This window comes from Crocodylus siamensis, chromosome 7 (assembly GCF_052110815.1).
Source record: "Crocodylus siamensis isolate JL-2025a chromosome 7, ASM5211081v1, whole genome shotgun sequence".
NCBI lineage: Eukaryota > Metazoa > Chordata > Crocodylia > Crocodylidae > Crocodylus > Crocodylus siamensis.
The window spans coordinates 95,703,278-95,721,265 of NC_143401.1; the positions used below are offsets into that span (position 1 = coordinate 95,703,278).

The following is a 17,988-nucleotide window of genomic DNA, read 5'->3' on the forward strand; positions in this document are numbered from 1 at the left end:
CTTCCTCCAGGCAGCCTTACGCATCTATGAGAGGGCCGAAAACTTGCCCATTACACACACGTGCACACGCTAATATTTGCTATTTATTTACTACTTAAAGAAAGAGCACTTTCCATTGAAACAAGCCTGCACTCCAAACAATCCACGATGTCGGGAAATATATCTGTCAATCCCAGCCAAAAACCCAACGCACGACTCTCCGTTCTCACTGGGGATTTGTTTCTGTAATTACAAAGGCGCTGGTGACAACTTGGGAAACGGTGTCTTGCACACCTTTCCCACCCTGCTGTTGGTGAAAATGATTCTGTAACATAACTAAATGCTTGTCACACATGACGAAGTAGACACAAATAACTTTACCCCCCTGGAAAAAAAGGCAGTATTGGTGATGATCATTAATGACACCAGTTGAAGTTATGTGAGCAGAACGTGAGCATGTACGTACCCCACGTGTGAATTAACATACTGGGTGTAACACAGCAAGCAGAAAGGCCTCCGAAAAGCCTCACACATGTAAATCACTAATCTCTACACACATACACACCCTGGCTTTCTCTCTCACTAGAGCAAAGCAGCGGCTTTCCTTGCTAAAGGTTGCCTTTTTAGCTAGTCTTTATTCTGAGAAAGAAAGACAAAGACATGAAAGGCTTGCAGCTCTTTATGCCAATAAAGCCCTGAGGACTGGGTCCCACTGAATTAAGGAAAGGTCTTCAACTGATAAGAGTTATAGAAGTTTCCCTTAAAGATCAAAAAAAAAAAGTGAGACAACCATTTTTACTTCCTGCCAGAAAAAAAGGAATTAAAAAAGGAATACAGCAGATGATTCAGAGTCAAGCCCAAAGCACTGCGACAGCATACTGACTACTAAATATGTATGTATTACAGATATGCTTCCTTTATGATTAATTAGCAAGTACTGTTGGATATAAATATTTAGGATAACTTTGAACAGTGTGTGTATGTGTGAATATATATATTACAGTTATACACGCTATATGAATACACACAGATACATGTACGCGAGCACTTTTCTACTGCTAGGAGCAACACAGCCTCGGATGAAACCCGAGCGAAATCTCCAACGCAGCGAACATTTCCTATTTAAAAAGGTTCTTTAAAACACTCATTTACAGACATCATTTTTAAAATCATTTGTGGACCCACCTATCAATGCTGCTTGACCCTAGGACTTACCGTTTGTACGTTTTACTGCCTTTGCATTATAGGCAGTCTCCAAAACTGCAAAAAGGAAGTTCATAGGTGTGGGAGAGGGAGAGAACAGGATGAAACCACGAAACACGTGGTACGCGGGAGAACGTGGACACACACAGACACTGTGATGATGCTCCGGTAACGCAGGACATGTACATTCACGGGGCGAGATAGTGATGCTACACACCCCAAACTATCAGACATCTCCTTTTAAAATAAAGGGGTTTGGCAGTCACACAAGAAAGGCGTCCCCTAATCTGGTTAAAGAGGATTTAATGCAGGGATCTGGCATGGGAGGCTCAACTCAGCTCAGCTCCATCCTCTCTGGCTGAAAGCTCCTTCCCTCTGAGCCCAAAGTGGTGGCACCATCTGACACCGGGCTTCATTCGAGACCTCCCAGCTCCGCTCCTGGGGTTCGCCTGCGCTGCTGCCCTGCCCTCTCCAGGGAACCAGGGGGAGTTCTGGTATACAGCCTCCTCTTAAATACAAATCTCCCATCCCCAGAGGAAGACTGGACATGAGCCTGCCTATACCTTTCAAAGTGATTTAAATGCCCTGTATTTGCAGCTATTGTCAGCAGGGATCCTGGAAGGACGGTCATGTGGCTAAAGCACAACCCCGAGCTGCAGGACTCCTGAATGCTGCTCTTAGCGCTACCTCGGCTCACTTCAGCTCGCCCTCCCTCCGTTCCTTTGCAAACTGGGATGATGACCCTGCCGCTTTCCTTCCCGGGAGTAAATGCTGCTAGACTTAATTCATTGTTTGTAAAGGACTCGGAGGTTGTTGGATAGAAGCGGTTGTAAGAATGCCAACTATTCGGAGTTACAGTGGCATATGGTATAAATGTTTTCTAGGCTTTCTTTACTGTTGATAGGCTCTTCCCCAGGCTAACGAGTCTCTGAGAGACCCACAGCCAACTTGTTTTTCTTGTTTGCAAGGCCAGCTCGCTTCGGAGCCTTGCATCTCCACAAGGTCAATAACAACAGGCCATATTACTAATTACCTCTATGAAATGAGTCCGTGTCCCCAGCCCAATTTCTCATGGACGTGGGCACGTCACTTAAGTCCCATCATAAGTAGCATCGTAAGCAAAACCACTTCAGCAGAGGTACAAAGGACAACGGAGGCTGAGCTACTGGTGGCTCCTCTCCAAAGATTAACTTTCTCTGAGGGTGGGCGAGTCTCCCGAGTCACGAAGGCATCACAGTAAATGCCACACGCTTCCTTCTGCACAAGGTGCAAGGACACTGGTCCACGACTATCTGGGGATTCCTGTCGATATAGCTCCTTTCACTAGCACTGCATCTCTTTTCGGTTCTTCTTTAGTAAACTAATACATTCCCAGGTCTTTTTTTTCTGTTTAACTGTTAATTTGACATTAAAAAAACTGCATTCAACAGCAATGTGGAATAAAGGAATGGCAGCCTCAGATAAACCGGAGCTGCAAACATGCTCACAGTTCCTATCTCGATTTGCATTGCTCAGTTTGCTTTCCTTCTTTCTTGTTTTTTTGGTTAAGTCACAAACGTCCATGGTTTTCAAATCATATCTGTCCTCATCAACCAGTGGTACCCCCACCTTGGATGGTCACCTTGTTTGTAGCTCTTCCTCTTCAAGGAAGGCACAAGGCTGACAGAATGAATGGCCCACAGCTCTTCGCTTTGCATCCATGTCCCAGCAAAGTGAAAGTCCAAGAACAGCAGCCACTGATGAAGACTAATTCAAAGCAGAAGTTGTGGGAGCGCTGTACAGTGCCGTAGAGCACTGGTGGCGACAGAGGGAAGAAATCCTTAGTTGGAGAAGGCAACACCTTATTAAACACATGAAAATATTTTTCTATCCGGGTTTTTCTGATTCATTAATATTTTAATAGATGAAAGAGAAAAAAACCCCAGGGGAAAAACCCAGCAGTGATGACAAAGCAACTAGCCAAAGACTTCTCTCTTTTTTTTTTCCTGATGACACAACAGTATTGCTGTTTTGGAAATATCATGTGAATTGTGTATTAGTAAAGAAACAAAAACTGGTCAGCTTACAAATGAAACCGATGCAGTTAATTCAATGAATAAATCATCAACCCAGTAGAGACGTTCTTGCTATCAGAGAGACAGTCCTCAATATACCTCAGGGATCATATATATTCCTTTGCTTCATATTCATGCAATGTATTCCTACATTGTTCAAACATGAGAGGATGGAAAACAAAATCAGGCCTGAAACTATCTATAACTTACATACAAATGTATACTTCAGACAACATCTCAACGTGACAGAGGGACGACAAGATAGGCTCCGAAACACAACATGTGTGCATGATACATAGGCTATGTGCATATAACCCTATATAACATCTGACACACTCATTCCCAGTTCACTGATGCTACTGCGATACACATGTGGGTGGTGAATACTCTGCCTCTTCAGCACATCCAGAAGTTAAAGGGAACATTTCAGAGCAATGAAAAAGCTCTGCATAAACTGGGTGCAGCCTCGCAAGCAACCTTCCTGGTGGGTCAGATGCACAGCCCCAGGTATATCATTTTCTGTGGACGTGAAGTTTCCCTTATCACTGGCCTGTGCAATATTCTCCAAGCCCCCCACTCCCCCTTTCGCCCCCTGCTTGAGATTACATTTCCTGCAACTGCAGACACACCGAGCATGCTGTGCTTAATGGATTTAGCTTGGTCTAAAATCGGTCCATTCAAACCAGCGCTCCTGTCCATTCAAGCCACCTGAAGTTAGAACCACATCAAATGAAATGCAACCGCACAATTCGTGATTAAAAGACCCCGTGGCTCCCACGTGAATTTAAAAAAAACCCTGCCCCTTCTCTGAAGCTCAGATCTACATGGATGCTTTTGACTGTTTCCTGCTTGAGGTTGTCAGGCTAAATGCACACACTTTCTCTTTGTCCGTGTTATCTGTCAGCGCAGCAGCCGGTGTTACATGGATAAATATTTGCCTCTTATTCAAAGCACTGAAACAAGACGACATATGGAATTAGATAAGATAAACACATCCGTATCCAAGGCTTCTGTTTTAAATAAGGTCACCTCTCGCACAAGAACTAGGAGGAGGTGGGGGGGAAGAGCAGCAACTGCAGTCCCTAACACTGTACCTAGTTTACCTTTCACAGCCATATTCGCTCTGCAGCAGAGGAGTCAGGCAGACGGCTAACAATTTACACACACAATTTACTGTACAAACATCAGCGCTGGCTAGCTCCTTACCGTATAGAGTGTTTCTCGTTATCTGTCCCCCCATAGTACTGTGCCAGGTGGCCGGCTACCTTGCAGTCCCACTCTCACTGAGCAGTGATGTAGAGCTGCACGCCCGCAAACATTATCAGCATGCGTGCATGCATGCACACGCACACACACACACGCGCCGGCTTAGTGCCTCCCAAGTCAGTGCGTGCACACACACACACTCCGCACACCACCGAAGCCTGCTAACCCTTTCAAGCAGCCTCCACCCACTCGCAGATCCTCCCTGCCTCAGCAAAAGCAGCCGGCTCTGTCACATCTATTTACATAAGAAGGAGGAGACTCGGAGGCTTCCTGAAATAGCCGGGGGAGAGCTCACAACATGTTATAGATGCCACATCCCGACCGCCGGACGGCAAGCTAAAGGAACCCGGGGCGGTCCAAGCGAGCGCCCAAACCCTTTGGTTCTTGCTGCTGCTGCTGTTGGTTTAAACGCCCCAGCCGCAATCTCGGCTCAGATAAATCTCTGGGAAGAATGCAGCGTGCTACAGTATGATGGAGATGGCTGCTTGCCTTGGTATAAACCCAGCGGTACCCTGCTTCCAAGCAACCCGCAGAACAAAGCACTGGCCCCTGCCAACTTCGCTGCAAATAAAAACACCGGCTTATTTATAAATCAAGGGGGAGGGAGCGGTGGGGGGGCCTTTGGCCCTCAGCAACTTTCCCCCTCTCCCTTTGTGCATGTTTTACTTTCTTCCAGCGCATAATCCTACAAGAGAGATGGATCGCAACTGGAAAAAGGAAAAAAAGGTTATTAACAGACATCACTCTGCCAGAGTCTTTAAATGGCCTCTGCCAGCTAATTATTCGGTATTTAACAGCAAGGCAGTAGTGCTTAAAATGCAGAAGGGTTGGCCGGGGTTTGGAGCAGTAAAAACAGGGCTCCCCGTAAACCCTTCTGCGACAGCACCGCACACTCGCTCAGACACGACGCGTCCTGCTCTCCAGGCCGTTGCCTCTGCTGCCTGATTATGGCAGGAGCGACGGAAAGCCGTGGGAAATCGAGGCAGGTCGACAGGGGTGCACGGGAGAGTCTCGGGAGGTGTCTGGCTACCACCGCCTTCCTCCCTGCCCTTCGCACTCAAAACAAGACTCGCTTTCTTTGTGACACTTGCCAGCTGGAACAGGCTCCCCTTGCTCCCCGCATCTCTCCAAACCAGCAGCGTATGGGTCCGGCCGCAGCGAGCCCCGAGCTGTCGCAGCTCCCCGGGTACCTGTCCCCGGCTGGCTAGTTCAAAGCGTGCTCGGGTACCTCTGCACTACGCTGCGATCGCAGAAGTCGCGCCTGCCCCTCTCCCACAGCACAGCCCGGGGAGCCGGGAACGCTGTGGGTCTCGCCCCCCGGTCCTGCCTCCACCTCCTGCGACCGTGCCTCGCGCTCACGGCCTCAAATCCTCTCACCTGAAAAATAGGAAGGAATATTCATCTTACCACAGGGCTGTAAGGTTTGGTCCTTGGATTTGGGGAGCTGAGAGGGGCTCAGCACCCGGGGGAAAACAAATCAGGCCATGTGTTTGTACTAGAGCTGTGCAACGCAGAAGTGCTCTTGTGCTGTCCTAGCTGGCTCCTCAGCACAGCAGGCACTTCCCTGGTCCACTACTCGGTCGCCAGCGGCTCTCTAGGATAGCAGAGTCCCCCAGCTGATGCCGGACTTACTTCTGTCCATCAGAGCTGAGGCTCCAACTTGGACCCTTTCAGTCTGGAGGCAGGAGCTCGACCCCCAGAGCTGAAAGGGAGCTTTGCCCTGGACGAGCCCGCAGCGCCTGCACCGAGCTCCTCCCTGCTGGCAATTGCTCTCTGCAGACCTTACAGCAGCTTCTTGGCAGGAGCCGTTTCCTGCCCCCCCTCCTCCCAGATGATGCTGCATTTACGGCCGTGACAAAAGGAGAGCCCCACAGCTGCGCTACCCTGCAAGGTGACGCCAGGGGTGAAGGGACAGCCCAGAATCGCAGGGGTTAGGGAAGGACGGGACCCCCTTGGTTTATCCACCTCCTTGCCTATCCCCGGTTATTTGCTCCCTTCTGAGCCTCGTCACAAGCAAAGGGGATTTCACCACCTTCCCACGCACGTGGGGACGCAAGTCTGCTCCCGCTGAACTTTGCAGTAGCGCAGGGTGACTTCAACGGGGCAAGATCTGTCAGGAAGGAAGCCTTGTCCTGAATCTCACCCTAAAATTGTCCCTCTCGGCATCATCGCATGCTCCCAGCTTGCGCTCTGCCTGCCCGTCCCATCGCTGCAAGCGACATGCAGATAAGCAGCTAGAACCAAAAGCTGCAAAAATACCCACTTCGGGTTGCCCTGATATGAAAGGTTCATTTTCATTTTCAGCTAAACATTTCCCTTTAAACCAAACCAAAACTTAGTGTTGAGGGTTACTTCTCCCTTTTTTAACAAAAAATGTAACACAGGCAAATCTAATTTTAAAATGAGGTTCCAAGGGAACAAAAAAAAATCAAAGCGTTTTCGTTCAAAAACATGTGACACTTGACTCTTTATTTTTATTTTTTTGGCCAAACCAATTCACCGGCCTGGTTTTCTGAACAGTTTCAGCTAACTCAGACCGGCACTGGTCAATGAAGAAAACATCCATGCAAAAATTTCCTCTTGGCTCTGTTTAGTACCCAGCACCACTTGGAAGCACACGTGCTAAATAACTCACCCGTAGCCATTATGCACCTAAACAATCCAGATTTAACTCTTACTTTGGACTCATAAATCCATTTTGCCTTGATCATATTTAGTGCTCTTCCCCGAACTTCTCCAATTTAATTTGCTGGTGCTTCCTTGTAACACCTGCCCACAAGCAAGCGCACTGCTCCAAGCAGGATCACATCAGGGCCAGACTGAGATGCAGAATGACTGCACCTCGCTTGCCCAGGGCCAGGAGAATTAAGCAGGCAACTCAAACAAAACTGACCTTTCTTTTGCAGCCACGTCACATCAAAGCTTCTTTCTGATTGGCTGCTTATTATCACCCATCAGTCTCTTTTAGCCCTTACTATCTTCCAGGGTGTTCCCTTCCATTTATGTATGTTGTGGATTCCCCCCCCCCCCCCCGACACGTTAGCTACGTGCCTTCAAGCCATCTTCCTATTATTCCTGTGTTTTAACCTCCGGTCTCCTCGTGTCACTTCATTGCCCTCACTGACGTTTGCAAGGCTTCTTATTTTAGCATCACTTACGAGCATCAATAATATTCCCTCTTCTGAATTACTGATGAAGGTATTAGCACAATGCCAAAGAGTGACTGCACTCACTAAATCAATGCTGTGCCACAGGGGAATAGCATCCAATAGCGTTTCTAAGCTAAGAGACAGCGTTGCGATCCAAGCAGATTTCAATCCATTATGGATGTTACATATTGCGAGACAATATCCGATGGTTTGCTAAAATTCACATATATTTCAACAACCGCTTTCACTTCATTTGTTCGTTCACAATTATCTCAAAAATGGAAAAAAGTGATCAGGTGAGTCCAGGAAAATCTGACTACCAACATCCCTGATATCAATGTTCCCATCCCCCTTGAGACCCGCTCTTCTTTCATTTGGAGGGCGGTATTATGGCAGTGCCTGGGAGCTATTATTCAGGAGAATTTTGTATAATTATGTAAATAAATTACCTACAGGGGGGCTATAAAATCATCCTTGACCCTGAATCCTCCTTCTGCATCTGTTAATCTGTCCATGGCTACTTCTGCAGCTCAATTATCTGCAGCTCAACCTAAACCACAGTTCTTCATCTACTCCAGTTTCATCTCTGGCATCTCCCTTTCTAAAAGCCAGAGCAGCTCCGTGTTTCTCAGCTTGTCGCATGTGCAATATATGCAGCCTACTTTCCCACGCGCACCGAAGAAGATGATTGCTCTCCTCAATTTCCACTTCTGTCTCCACCTATTACTACGATGCATTGCTTTGCAAGATGAGGGTGTTACATTGACAGATAAGCTCCTCTGGTCGGTGGTCAGCTGTTACGTCAAAGGAGGAAGCAGCAGGTATGTGGCCTCCATCGTCTCCCAACCAGCAAATCAGGCTCTGGCTGATATTCAGTCATGGGCAGCTTTGACAGAAGAGCATGGACGGAAAAAAAGATCTCCTAGGACAACCCTGCTTGGCAAAGATGAGGCAGTGAGTGAACTGGGACCACTGCTTCTCATATTGACCGGTCTCATTGCCTTGTTTCTTGGTGCTCCCCCATTTGCCTGCTCTAGTCACTTCTCGTCTCGCCTTTTATATAGGCTGCCAGCTCTTCAGGGAAAGGGTCTGTCTCTTGGGTGTCCGTAGAAATACCTAATACAACAACACACAAATACTGTGATCCATGACTGCTCCCCCTCGAGTACAACAGCCATATAAATAGTATAATACCCATCCCACACTCCACATTACCATCTGAGTCTCTGCACTGTGTTTCCTTGAACATGACTGCATGTATTGCATGTATTAATGCTATCTCCTGGCTGCAAGCGCAGGATCAGACATGAAGCAGACTCACTTCCTATACTGCAGGAACTCTGGTTTATCCCTGCAACCGGCACAGTCGCGCTGCAATAGCTGCCAGACCACAACAAAGCCTGGATTTTTTCTGAAGGGTCCATTTTGCCATGGCATACAAGCAAACTGAATTACCCGCAGCGACCAGAGAAGTGAAAAGGCAAATTTTGAGAGAATGAGCTCAGAACTGACATTTACCTTTAATGACACGAACCGTTAACACAAGCCAACAAAGAGCCACTGGAAGTCTCCCTGCTGGGGGAGACTAAGGGCTCTGGGGTTGAACTGCCCCCCAGCACCCAGTGCATAGCCCCTCTTTTGAGAGCCGGGGCAAAAGGAGGGGTTAGTCAGATGAAGTTCACTTCCTGCTCATCACAGACTGGGTCACTGCATGCTGTCACTCATTTTTTCAAGGAGGCGCCGTCCATTTCTTTCTTGCAATCTGCACTGACTTTATGGTCAGAAAAGTCCCCTTGCACTCAAAACATCCCTGGAGACATTTAAAGGTACGCCATTACTTGTGAAGCTAAGTGATTGCAAGGAAAATTTTTCTCTTGGCTTATCTGCTTTGACAGGCTCCAAGCCTGGTGCCTTGCTCTCCTTTCCAACAGCGATCTCCCACTAATATCTGTGTACAAATCTCACGTGCCAGGAAAACAAAAGTTCCCAGGAAACTACCACATGGCTCTAGGAGGAACATGCTGCTCTTTCCATGAGAGTGTCCCAGACAGACTGTCTTTTAAAAGCACGACGTAGAGTGGTCATAGGGACTGAATCGAGGATCAGAGCCAAGAAACCCCCTGATCTTGGGGGAAATCACCTAACAGGTCCCTGTTCCAGTTTCCTTGTCTATCGGATGGGGATTAACAATACTGACCTGGCAGGGTGTTATGAAAATGAGTTGATGTCTAAATAGCAGTTTGACAATATAAAAATTCATGTCAATGCTAAGCAATATAATAAAACCCTGCTTCTAAGTATAAGCCTAATTTAAGAGTCTCCAACCAAGACAAATCAGAATTCAGGCTCAAATTCTTTAACAAATGCAACCATTCATCCTGAGGAAGTGAAGCACTGTAATTGCTATGCTAACTGCTGATCTGTCTATCCCCACAACAGGATAAGCTAAGGACATTTTTACTCTGACTATCCTCCTGCCATTTGTACTTGATGTAAATCAGACATCAGATTCATTTATTTAAGTGACAGAAATGGCATGTGTCACAACAGCAAAGATTTCTGAGTAGAACAATAAAGACATCCATCAGGTTTGGGATGGGGGGGTAGCATTTTCCTGGAGCTCAGATGTATGGGAGCGACACTGCACTGTAAAGAAGATGAGGCTTTTATACAGGATGAGCTCAGCAATGTCAGAGGATGATCTGGGAGTCTGGCAGTGCTATAGCATGTACTACTGTACCAAGACACTTTCCATATGTGTTCTCTAAAGCAGCCAAATGGATCTTGGATGCAGCACCTTTAGCAAGGGGCCTGAATCAGCATGAGCATGACACTGGTCTTGCAAAACGGCTCACATCTCACTGGTGGGCATGGCCCAAGATGCTGCTATATTAGTGCTACACGCTGAGGAAAGGCCACGTGCAAGTTGTCGCTGCAGGGAGAGGACAGCTGTGCTTCTCCTGCATGTCCTCAAGGTCAAACTCTGATGCAGTATAATCCATCTGGTGTTTGAACCAGCCTGACATTTAGCACTGGTGGGTGGCAGAGGCTTTTAAACAGAGAGGGGTTCAGAGTTCAGTCCAGTATGGTGCGAAATGACCGCATACAGCTGAAGTTAGCATGAGTTGAGGGCTCCGGTGTTTGCATCAAGCTCAACACCACAGTAGGAGAGCAAGGAAGGCTGCCCTGACATCAGCATCTAAGGAAGCACAGCAGGGAGTTACTGCTTGTGGGCCTTTGTACACACGACGTTTTTTGCCCTTTCTTGTGCTGCAGTGGCATGACTGTTTGCATGAGCAGGTTTTAAAAGTCTTTCTGGTGCATTAAACTAAAACTCCTTGGATGTAGTTTAGTTTGGATTGCTGCAAATTAAAGCGTCGCATCCTTGGATTCATTGCGTGCAAACACAAAAGCACTCAAAGATGTGTAACAAGCCTCTTTGTCCACCAGATGGCTGTGACTTTTTTGTAGATCACCCATTTGAATTGCTTCCACTTTCAAAGTACTTCCGCCTTTTTTTTCTTTTGGCATGTGCCAGCTCCATGCTCCCACAGCTGTGTGGCAGAGCACGGGTTGGGGGGCCCTGGGCCAGGAGAGCAGCACTGGACCATTCCGCTCCCTGTGGTGACAGCTGAAGACCGGGCTTAATTTGTTTGAAAACCAAGTGTGTGCAAATACTGGTGTGACACTCTAAAGCTTAATTCATTTGAAAACCTAGTGCATGCAATCACTGATGCAACGCTCAAAAATAAACAAGTTTAAATGTTATAAACCTAGTTAATTTAATGAAGATTAAACCCTGTGGTGTATACAGGTACCTAACATGGCCAAGTTGTCTGGTCTTCTTGGAATACAAGTGAGAGACTATAGTCGGAAGCCAATTTAACTTTAACAGCACCTTTGTTGTATTCGGTTCCACCCCTATCCTTACAGGTACTGCAGCAGCAAGTTAATGGAGACCTTACACCACATGCACAGCAATATCCAGATGCAATGGGATATCCCAAAGACAAACAGACCAGTTACAGCCAGGTAATCCTGGCTTACACACAACTGTAGTGAGCAAATGTCACTAGAGTAGAAGATGGGCTAGAGTTTTAGGGGCTTAACTCTGCAATTGCCAGCACTCTTGGGGCTTTATCATGCCTTTTTGTGTGCGACTGTCTACAGGGCTGGTAAAAGGACAAAACGGAGCACTGGCCAAAAAAAAAAAAGACATGGAGATAAGAAACTGAAAGGATTTCCAAGGTGAGGAATTGAATTAACCCCAATCTAACAGAGACCAGCTTGGTCCCATCAGAATGCAGAAACAGTTAAATCTCCCATGGATGCATTTTTTTATTTGTAAAGGTTGATATTCAAGGTCACCCAGCATGTGCCATTATCAGAAAAAGGAATTAATGTTGCAAAAGCATAGCAAGGCCCCTGGCTCCTGGAATGTCATTGCATTATCTAAGTCCAGTGTGGTCCATAAAATCCTGTGGGTATAATTCAAGATAGCAAATGCCAGGAATGGGAAAACCTGATATTAAATATACATTTAGAACTCAGCATTATGTCGCTGGAATGCAATTTTTAGCCAATGAATGCAAACTGAGCAGAATATGAGTGAATGTTACACTGTTTTTGCAGAAAGTCCCCAGCCTAAAGTCCATTCACCAATGTCCAAAATTTGTCCCAAGAATACACATGATACTTGTTCTAACACTAAATGCTCCTATGCACCAAAGTTGCATCTACCAAGACAAAAGTGCCAATTCTCACTGCCATTTCAGAAAATGCTTTTTCAAAGCCCTCATTTCTAAATAATTCAAGTGTCATCAAAAGTATCTGAGGGGGAAGAAATCTACATAGCGAGCCATTAACACTAAGTGTCAAAAAACTAAACTAATTTCTCTCAAGCCCTCTAACAACATTCACTTTTGAGCTGAGAAGGGCCTTTAGTTCAAATAAGATTCAGTGGAATTTCTTACATGCCATAAAATAAGATTGCTAATTTTGCTTATGATTGCAGGCACACCCAAGGCAATAAAGTCATCACAGGTTTGAGTTTGCTTGGTATCAGTGGAACTGAGACAGTCCCAAGCCCTGTACTGAACAGGATATATTAATTACTTTCTGGGGATTTCTCTGGTGTTCTCACCATAATATCCTAGTGTTCTGCAAACACTCATGACTCAATTTTCATCACCCCCCTGTAAAATTAGCTGGCATTAGATCAGTTTCAGAGCTCAGAACATATTCCGAATTTTGTAACAAGTGAAGCAGGCATCTCACAAATTTGCTATATAACACTGATTAATTTCCAGAGCGCCAGCAGTACCACTCACAGAGCGAGGCAGTGGTCCTGTGGGGTAAAATAGTGTGCAAAGTAATTAAAGACCATCCCAATTCACATAGACAAGGAGCCAAACTGAGAATGCACAGACAACCTTTAGTTCTGGCATTTACCCCATCTGCAACAGGGGGAATTTAGGTTGGGGATTAGGGAGAACTTCCTGACTATGAGGGTGGTCATGCACTGGAACAAGCTGCCTAGAGAAATTGTGAACTCTCCATCCTTAAAAGTTTTCAAGAGCAGGCTGGACAGACACTTGGCTGGGGTGGTTTAGCCAGGGATGATCCTGTCTTGAGCAGAGGGCCGGACTACATGACCTTATGAGGTCCCTTCCAGCCCAACTTCCCTATGAACCTATGAACTTCTGAGTGCTTGGCACTGAAATCTTAATTTTTTTTTTGCTGTAGGTGCAAGAGTGCAATTTCCAAACATTAACCTTTTTTGTTAAAAAGGCAGAAAAGGAAAAGCCCTGCATAGTTTCCTTCTTACCTCCCTGCTATCGGTGCACATGTTTGCAACCAAACAAAAGCTCCTTTGGTTTGTGATGTAAACAGCAGAAGCAGAGGAGTACCTTTTTACTCCTCTGGGCAAGTCTCCATCCCACTGAAAGTCCTTGAGTGAGAAAGGAAGGACAGCTAGTTGCAAAAAAATAAAATAAGATCAAATAAAAATTGTTTTTTGAGCTGGTGACAGGCTGAGAAGCAAGAAGACACTGCCTTTTATCACATGTCCCTCTCCAAAGCAGTAACTCTGGCCTCTGCATTGGGCAGGCAATGACAAACCAGAAAGCTTTATTAGGGGCAGGAAGAGTCCTGGGCAGGATGCATCACGGCCTTCTTGCAGCCTGGTGCTGAGCTCTGCCCCATAGGAAGACCCTGCCCTGCCTCTACAAGCCTGACTGGCACATCAGCGTCCAGCTCCGCTCTTTCATTTCTCCCCAAAACCCTCACCCAGCTCCCCAAGAGCTGCTCCTCGTGTCACAAAACAGATCCCAGGCTATTCCTTTCGGCGGCTCTCCCACAGGATGCTGATCTGATGATCAGACAGTATCTGATGAAGCGAGCCACCGCTTACAAGAGTTTCTATAGTCTATAAGGTGTAAATCTACCCTGGCTTCTGCCTGCCATGAGTCTAACTTGCCTAGCTACTTCTCTCTGCCATAAGGCTGGCATTATGGTGCTGCTTATTCAAGTTGTCTTAGGTGCAGCTCCTCCAAGGCAATAAGGACTGGGTAGAGGACGTAGCTACAGGGCACTATTTGCGTCCCACAGTGTGCCAGATATGAATCCGTCATGTGTAATCCAGCAAAACTCACATATTGCTTTCACAGCTCTTCTTTCCCGCCCCCTCTCCCCATCTATCAGCTGCCTCCTGTCTGCCCTCCTCTTCTCTAATCTGAAATTGCCTCCCTGGAGCTTCCCACCTGGTCCCCTCTGCACTTTCTCCACTCACTCCTGAAATTTTATCTTTGCTCCTTTGCCTTTGTATTCCTCCTGCCTCACACTGAATCGTGCCTTTGATACAGCCAGACCTCAAAAGTTTCCACGAACGTTTAAGGCACTGCTAAGCCCAGCCTCCACTGGGAGGACGAGAAAAGGAAGGATATGCAACTCCCCATCAAAAACAGAGAGTTTAACGCTCCCAGGCATGTCATTTTGAATGAGCGAGCACTAATACGTTGGTCTATACACCACGCCACAGATATAAGCCTCCAACAGCAAGACACATTCAGCAAATGAGTAGCCACCTGCTTCAAGGGGGTTGTGAATTCAGGGCCACCATCACCTTGTTCTCCAGACGCTCAGGCCATAATACACTACACGAAGTAGCCCTCCTATGTAAAACTGAGCTCTGGGGTTCAGGACCTCGCTGGGTGCATACACAAGTGCTTGCACAATGAGGGAACGCACCCTTGCTTAACACAGTCAGTGCTATGGCACCTGAACACCATGCAGAGCCCAGGTGCTTTCCCCTGCCGCCTGTCACATCAAACCTAAACATCCATTTCCCCAGGTGAACCCGGACGGCTCTGCCCCACTGGCCACCGTTGTTGCTGCCACTAGTACTTCCTTTCCCACTGCACCGTGTACCCAAATGTCTCTTCCCATCCTTCCCGTCAGTCTTTGACCCTGCGCCTTGGTCTACGCTGTCCACAGCCTTAGGGAGAGAAACAGCAGGCTGGAATGGCATGCAGAGGCATCATGGGCAGGCCAGGTTCCTTGGGTAGATGTGATATCTTTTGTTAGACCCATTACATAGTTGGGAAAAAAAAGCTTTTTGCAAGCTTTTGGACACAAACACCCTTCTTCCAGCACTGGGAGACTCTGCTGCTCTTCTGAGTTCACCGAGGAAGAAAAGAAGCTGAAAGAGCTTTCATCAGCTCTTGTGCTTAGAAAACTTATCATTTTTTTTTTTCACTTGAGGGGACCAAAAAAGGCCTTTTTTCCCTTTTTTTAAGCACCCTGTGAAGCAGTGAGATCTCTTATGGTTTCAGTACAGGACAGAGAAAAAGGACAGAGGAACAAAAGAACAGGTATCCTTCCCTCCCTCCCCATCCCCCTGCCATCTCCACCAAATGGCTTTATTTCTTACCAGGCTGATGTTCTAGCATGAGGCATGAATGTTGAAATGCACCTGTTTTACAAGAAAGGGCTTATTTTAAGATAAAAAAAGACAGACTTGAGATAAATATTTTGCCTAGAGCGTGCAATTACATACCAGGCAGCTAGTGGTGCCTACAGAACTCAGCTATTTTAGTTCCATACATGCATGAAGGGCAAGCTTGCGTCACATGAAACTACGCTGCAGAAATTCAAAAGGGGCTTGAGACGTATATGGGCCTCTAAATGCAACATGAATCTCTACAGAGCAAAGGGGGCTTCGACAGTCCCTGTAAAGCAACTACATAGGAAGGACCTGATCCTGTGATCTAAGCACTAGGGCTGGACCTTGCTCCTTGCATAAAGTTTCCATGGGGATCAGTGCAGGCACCTAGGTGGAAATAACTGCAAGACTAGGTGCGATGTTTATGCTTTATTTGGCGTTTCCCTTGTTCTTAGTGTCACCTTGTTCATTGCTTATTGATGGAAAGGAAAAATAACTCAATTACTCAATAACTCAGCGCATCTCTTTAACTTAAATCACAGTTAGGGCAAAATTGTAACATCAGTGTTACCAAGAGCGTGGTGGATGATTTAAAACTCAAAGAATATTTAAAAATCTAAACAACTCAACTCTTATACTTTTTTCTACTCGGAGATGAGGAATTGAATTCGGCTGTCCAGTTTGATGCCTTTTTTATCTTAGTCTTCACAGGCAAGGGCAGCTTCTATTTTACTGCACCGGGCAACACAGTTTGGGGAGGAGATGAGTAGTCCTCAGTGGTTAAAGAACAGGTTAGGGACTACTTAGACAAGCTGGACATGTACAAGTCCAAGGGGCTGGATGGGATGCACCCAAGGGTGCTACAGGAGTTGGTTGATGAGACTGCAGAGCCAGGGGCCATCATCTTTGAAAACTCATAGTAATCAGGGGAGGTCCCCGATGATTGGGAAAGGGCAAACACAGTGCCTGTATTTAAGAAAGGGAAGGAGGATCCAGGGGACTACAGACCAGTCAGCCTCACCTCAGGCCCTGGAAAAATCACGGAGCAGATCCTCAAGGAAACTATTTCGAAGCACCTGGAGAAGTGATTAGGAGCGGTCAGCATGGATTCACCAGGGGCAAGTCATGCCTGACCAACCTGAAGCCTTCTACGAGGAGGTGGCTGGCTCTGTGGATGCAGGGAAAGCAGTGGATGTGGTGTACCTTGACTTAAGCAAGGCTCTTAATACCATCTCCCACAGCATTCTTGTAAGCAAGCTAAGAAACAATGGGTTGGATGAATGGACTATAAGGTAGACAGAAAGCTGGCTGGATTGTCAAGCTCAATAAGTAGTAATCAATGGCTCAATGACTAGCTGGCAGCCAGTATCAAGTAGAGTGCCCCAGGGGTTGGTCCTGGGGCTGGTTTTGTTCAATATCTTCATTAACAATCTGGAAGACGGCAAAGAGTGCACCCTCAGCAAGGTCATGGATGACACCAAGCTGGGGCATGTAGTAGATAGTTACACTAGGGTTAGGATTCAGAGTGATCTAGACAAATTGGAGGATTGGACCAAAAGAAAATCTCATCTGGAGTCCTGTGTCCAGTTTTGGGCCTTCCACTGCAGAAAGTCTGTGGACAAGTTGGAAACAATAAAAATGGTTGGGACATGGGGGACAGGACTGGTGAGGAGAGGCCAAGGGAACTGGACTGATTTAGTCTGCAGAAGGGAAGACTGAGAGGGATTTAATTTCAGCCTTCACCTCCCTGCAGGGGGGTCCAAAGAGGCTGGAGCTGGACTGTCCTCAGTGGGGGCAGACGACAGGACAAGGAGCAATGGGCTCAGGCTGCAGCAAAGGAGGTTTAGGTTGGGCATTAGGAAGCAACTCTCTCACGAGGAGGGTAGGAAAACCCTGGAACAAGTTACCTAAAGTCTTTTTAAGACCTTTAAGATCTTTTTAAGTTTTTAAGACCCAGGTTGCCCAAGCTTTGGCTGGGACGATGTAGTTGGGGCTGGTCTTGCTTTGACCAGGGGGTTAGACTAGATGTGACCTCCTGAGGTCCTTTCAACCCTCGTTTTCTATAATTCTACAATTCTGTGCATGTAGAAAAGTCCTGCGGAAAGCAACAGGGTTGAAACCAATAGGTGTCTACAGAAATAAAAGATGTTGCTGGAAATACCTCAAAATACACCCCACTCCGGTAACATGGATACTGGGGTGAATGGCTGGAAGCCCAGAGGTCGAGAGTTTGGGTGTACAGCAGATGCGCTCATGGCAGTTTCCAACAGATCTGCAAATTCTGCTAAATACCTCATCACACAAGGACAGGAGAAAGGAAAGGAAGGCCCTCAAAATATGGACTTCGGTAGAAAGTGACATCATTATTTTCATAGTCTTCATATTGCAGAAATGT

The 17,988-nt window shown here is 46.6% G+C and overlaps 1 protein-coding gene across 3 annotated transcripts in view; it reads right to left on the minus strand.

Annotated features, from left to right (window-relative positions):
- NEURL1 (neuralized E3 ubiquitin protein ligase 1) overlaps nt 1-17,988 on the minus strand; it is a 210,314-nt gene that overhangs the window by 101,951 nt on the left and 90,375 nt on the right. The window contains exon 1 of one of the 3 annotated variants that reach the window (XM_090057620.1): nt 4,443-4,657. The exons of the other annotated variants lie outside the window; for them this stretch is intronic. Coding sequence (XP_089913746.1) covers nt 4,443-4,476 — 34 coding nt within the window. The 5' untranslated portion in view covers nt 4,477-4,657. Of the gene's footprint in view, nt 1-4,442; nt 4,658-17,988 lie in introns of those variants that run through there. 3 annotated transcript variants of the gene reach the window in all.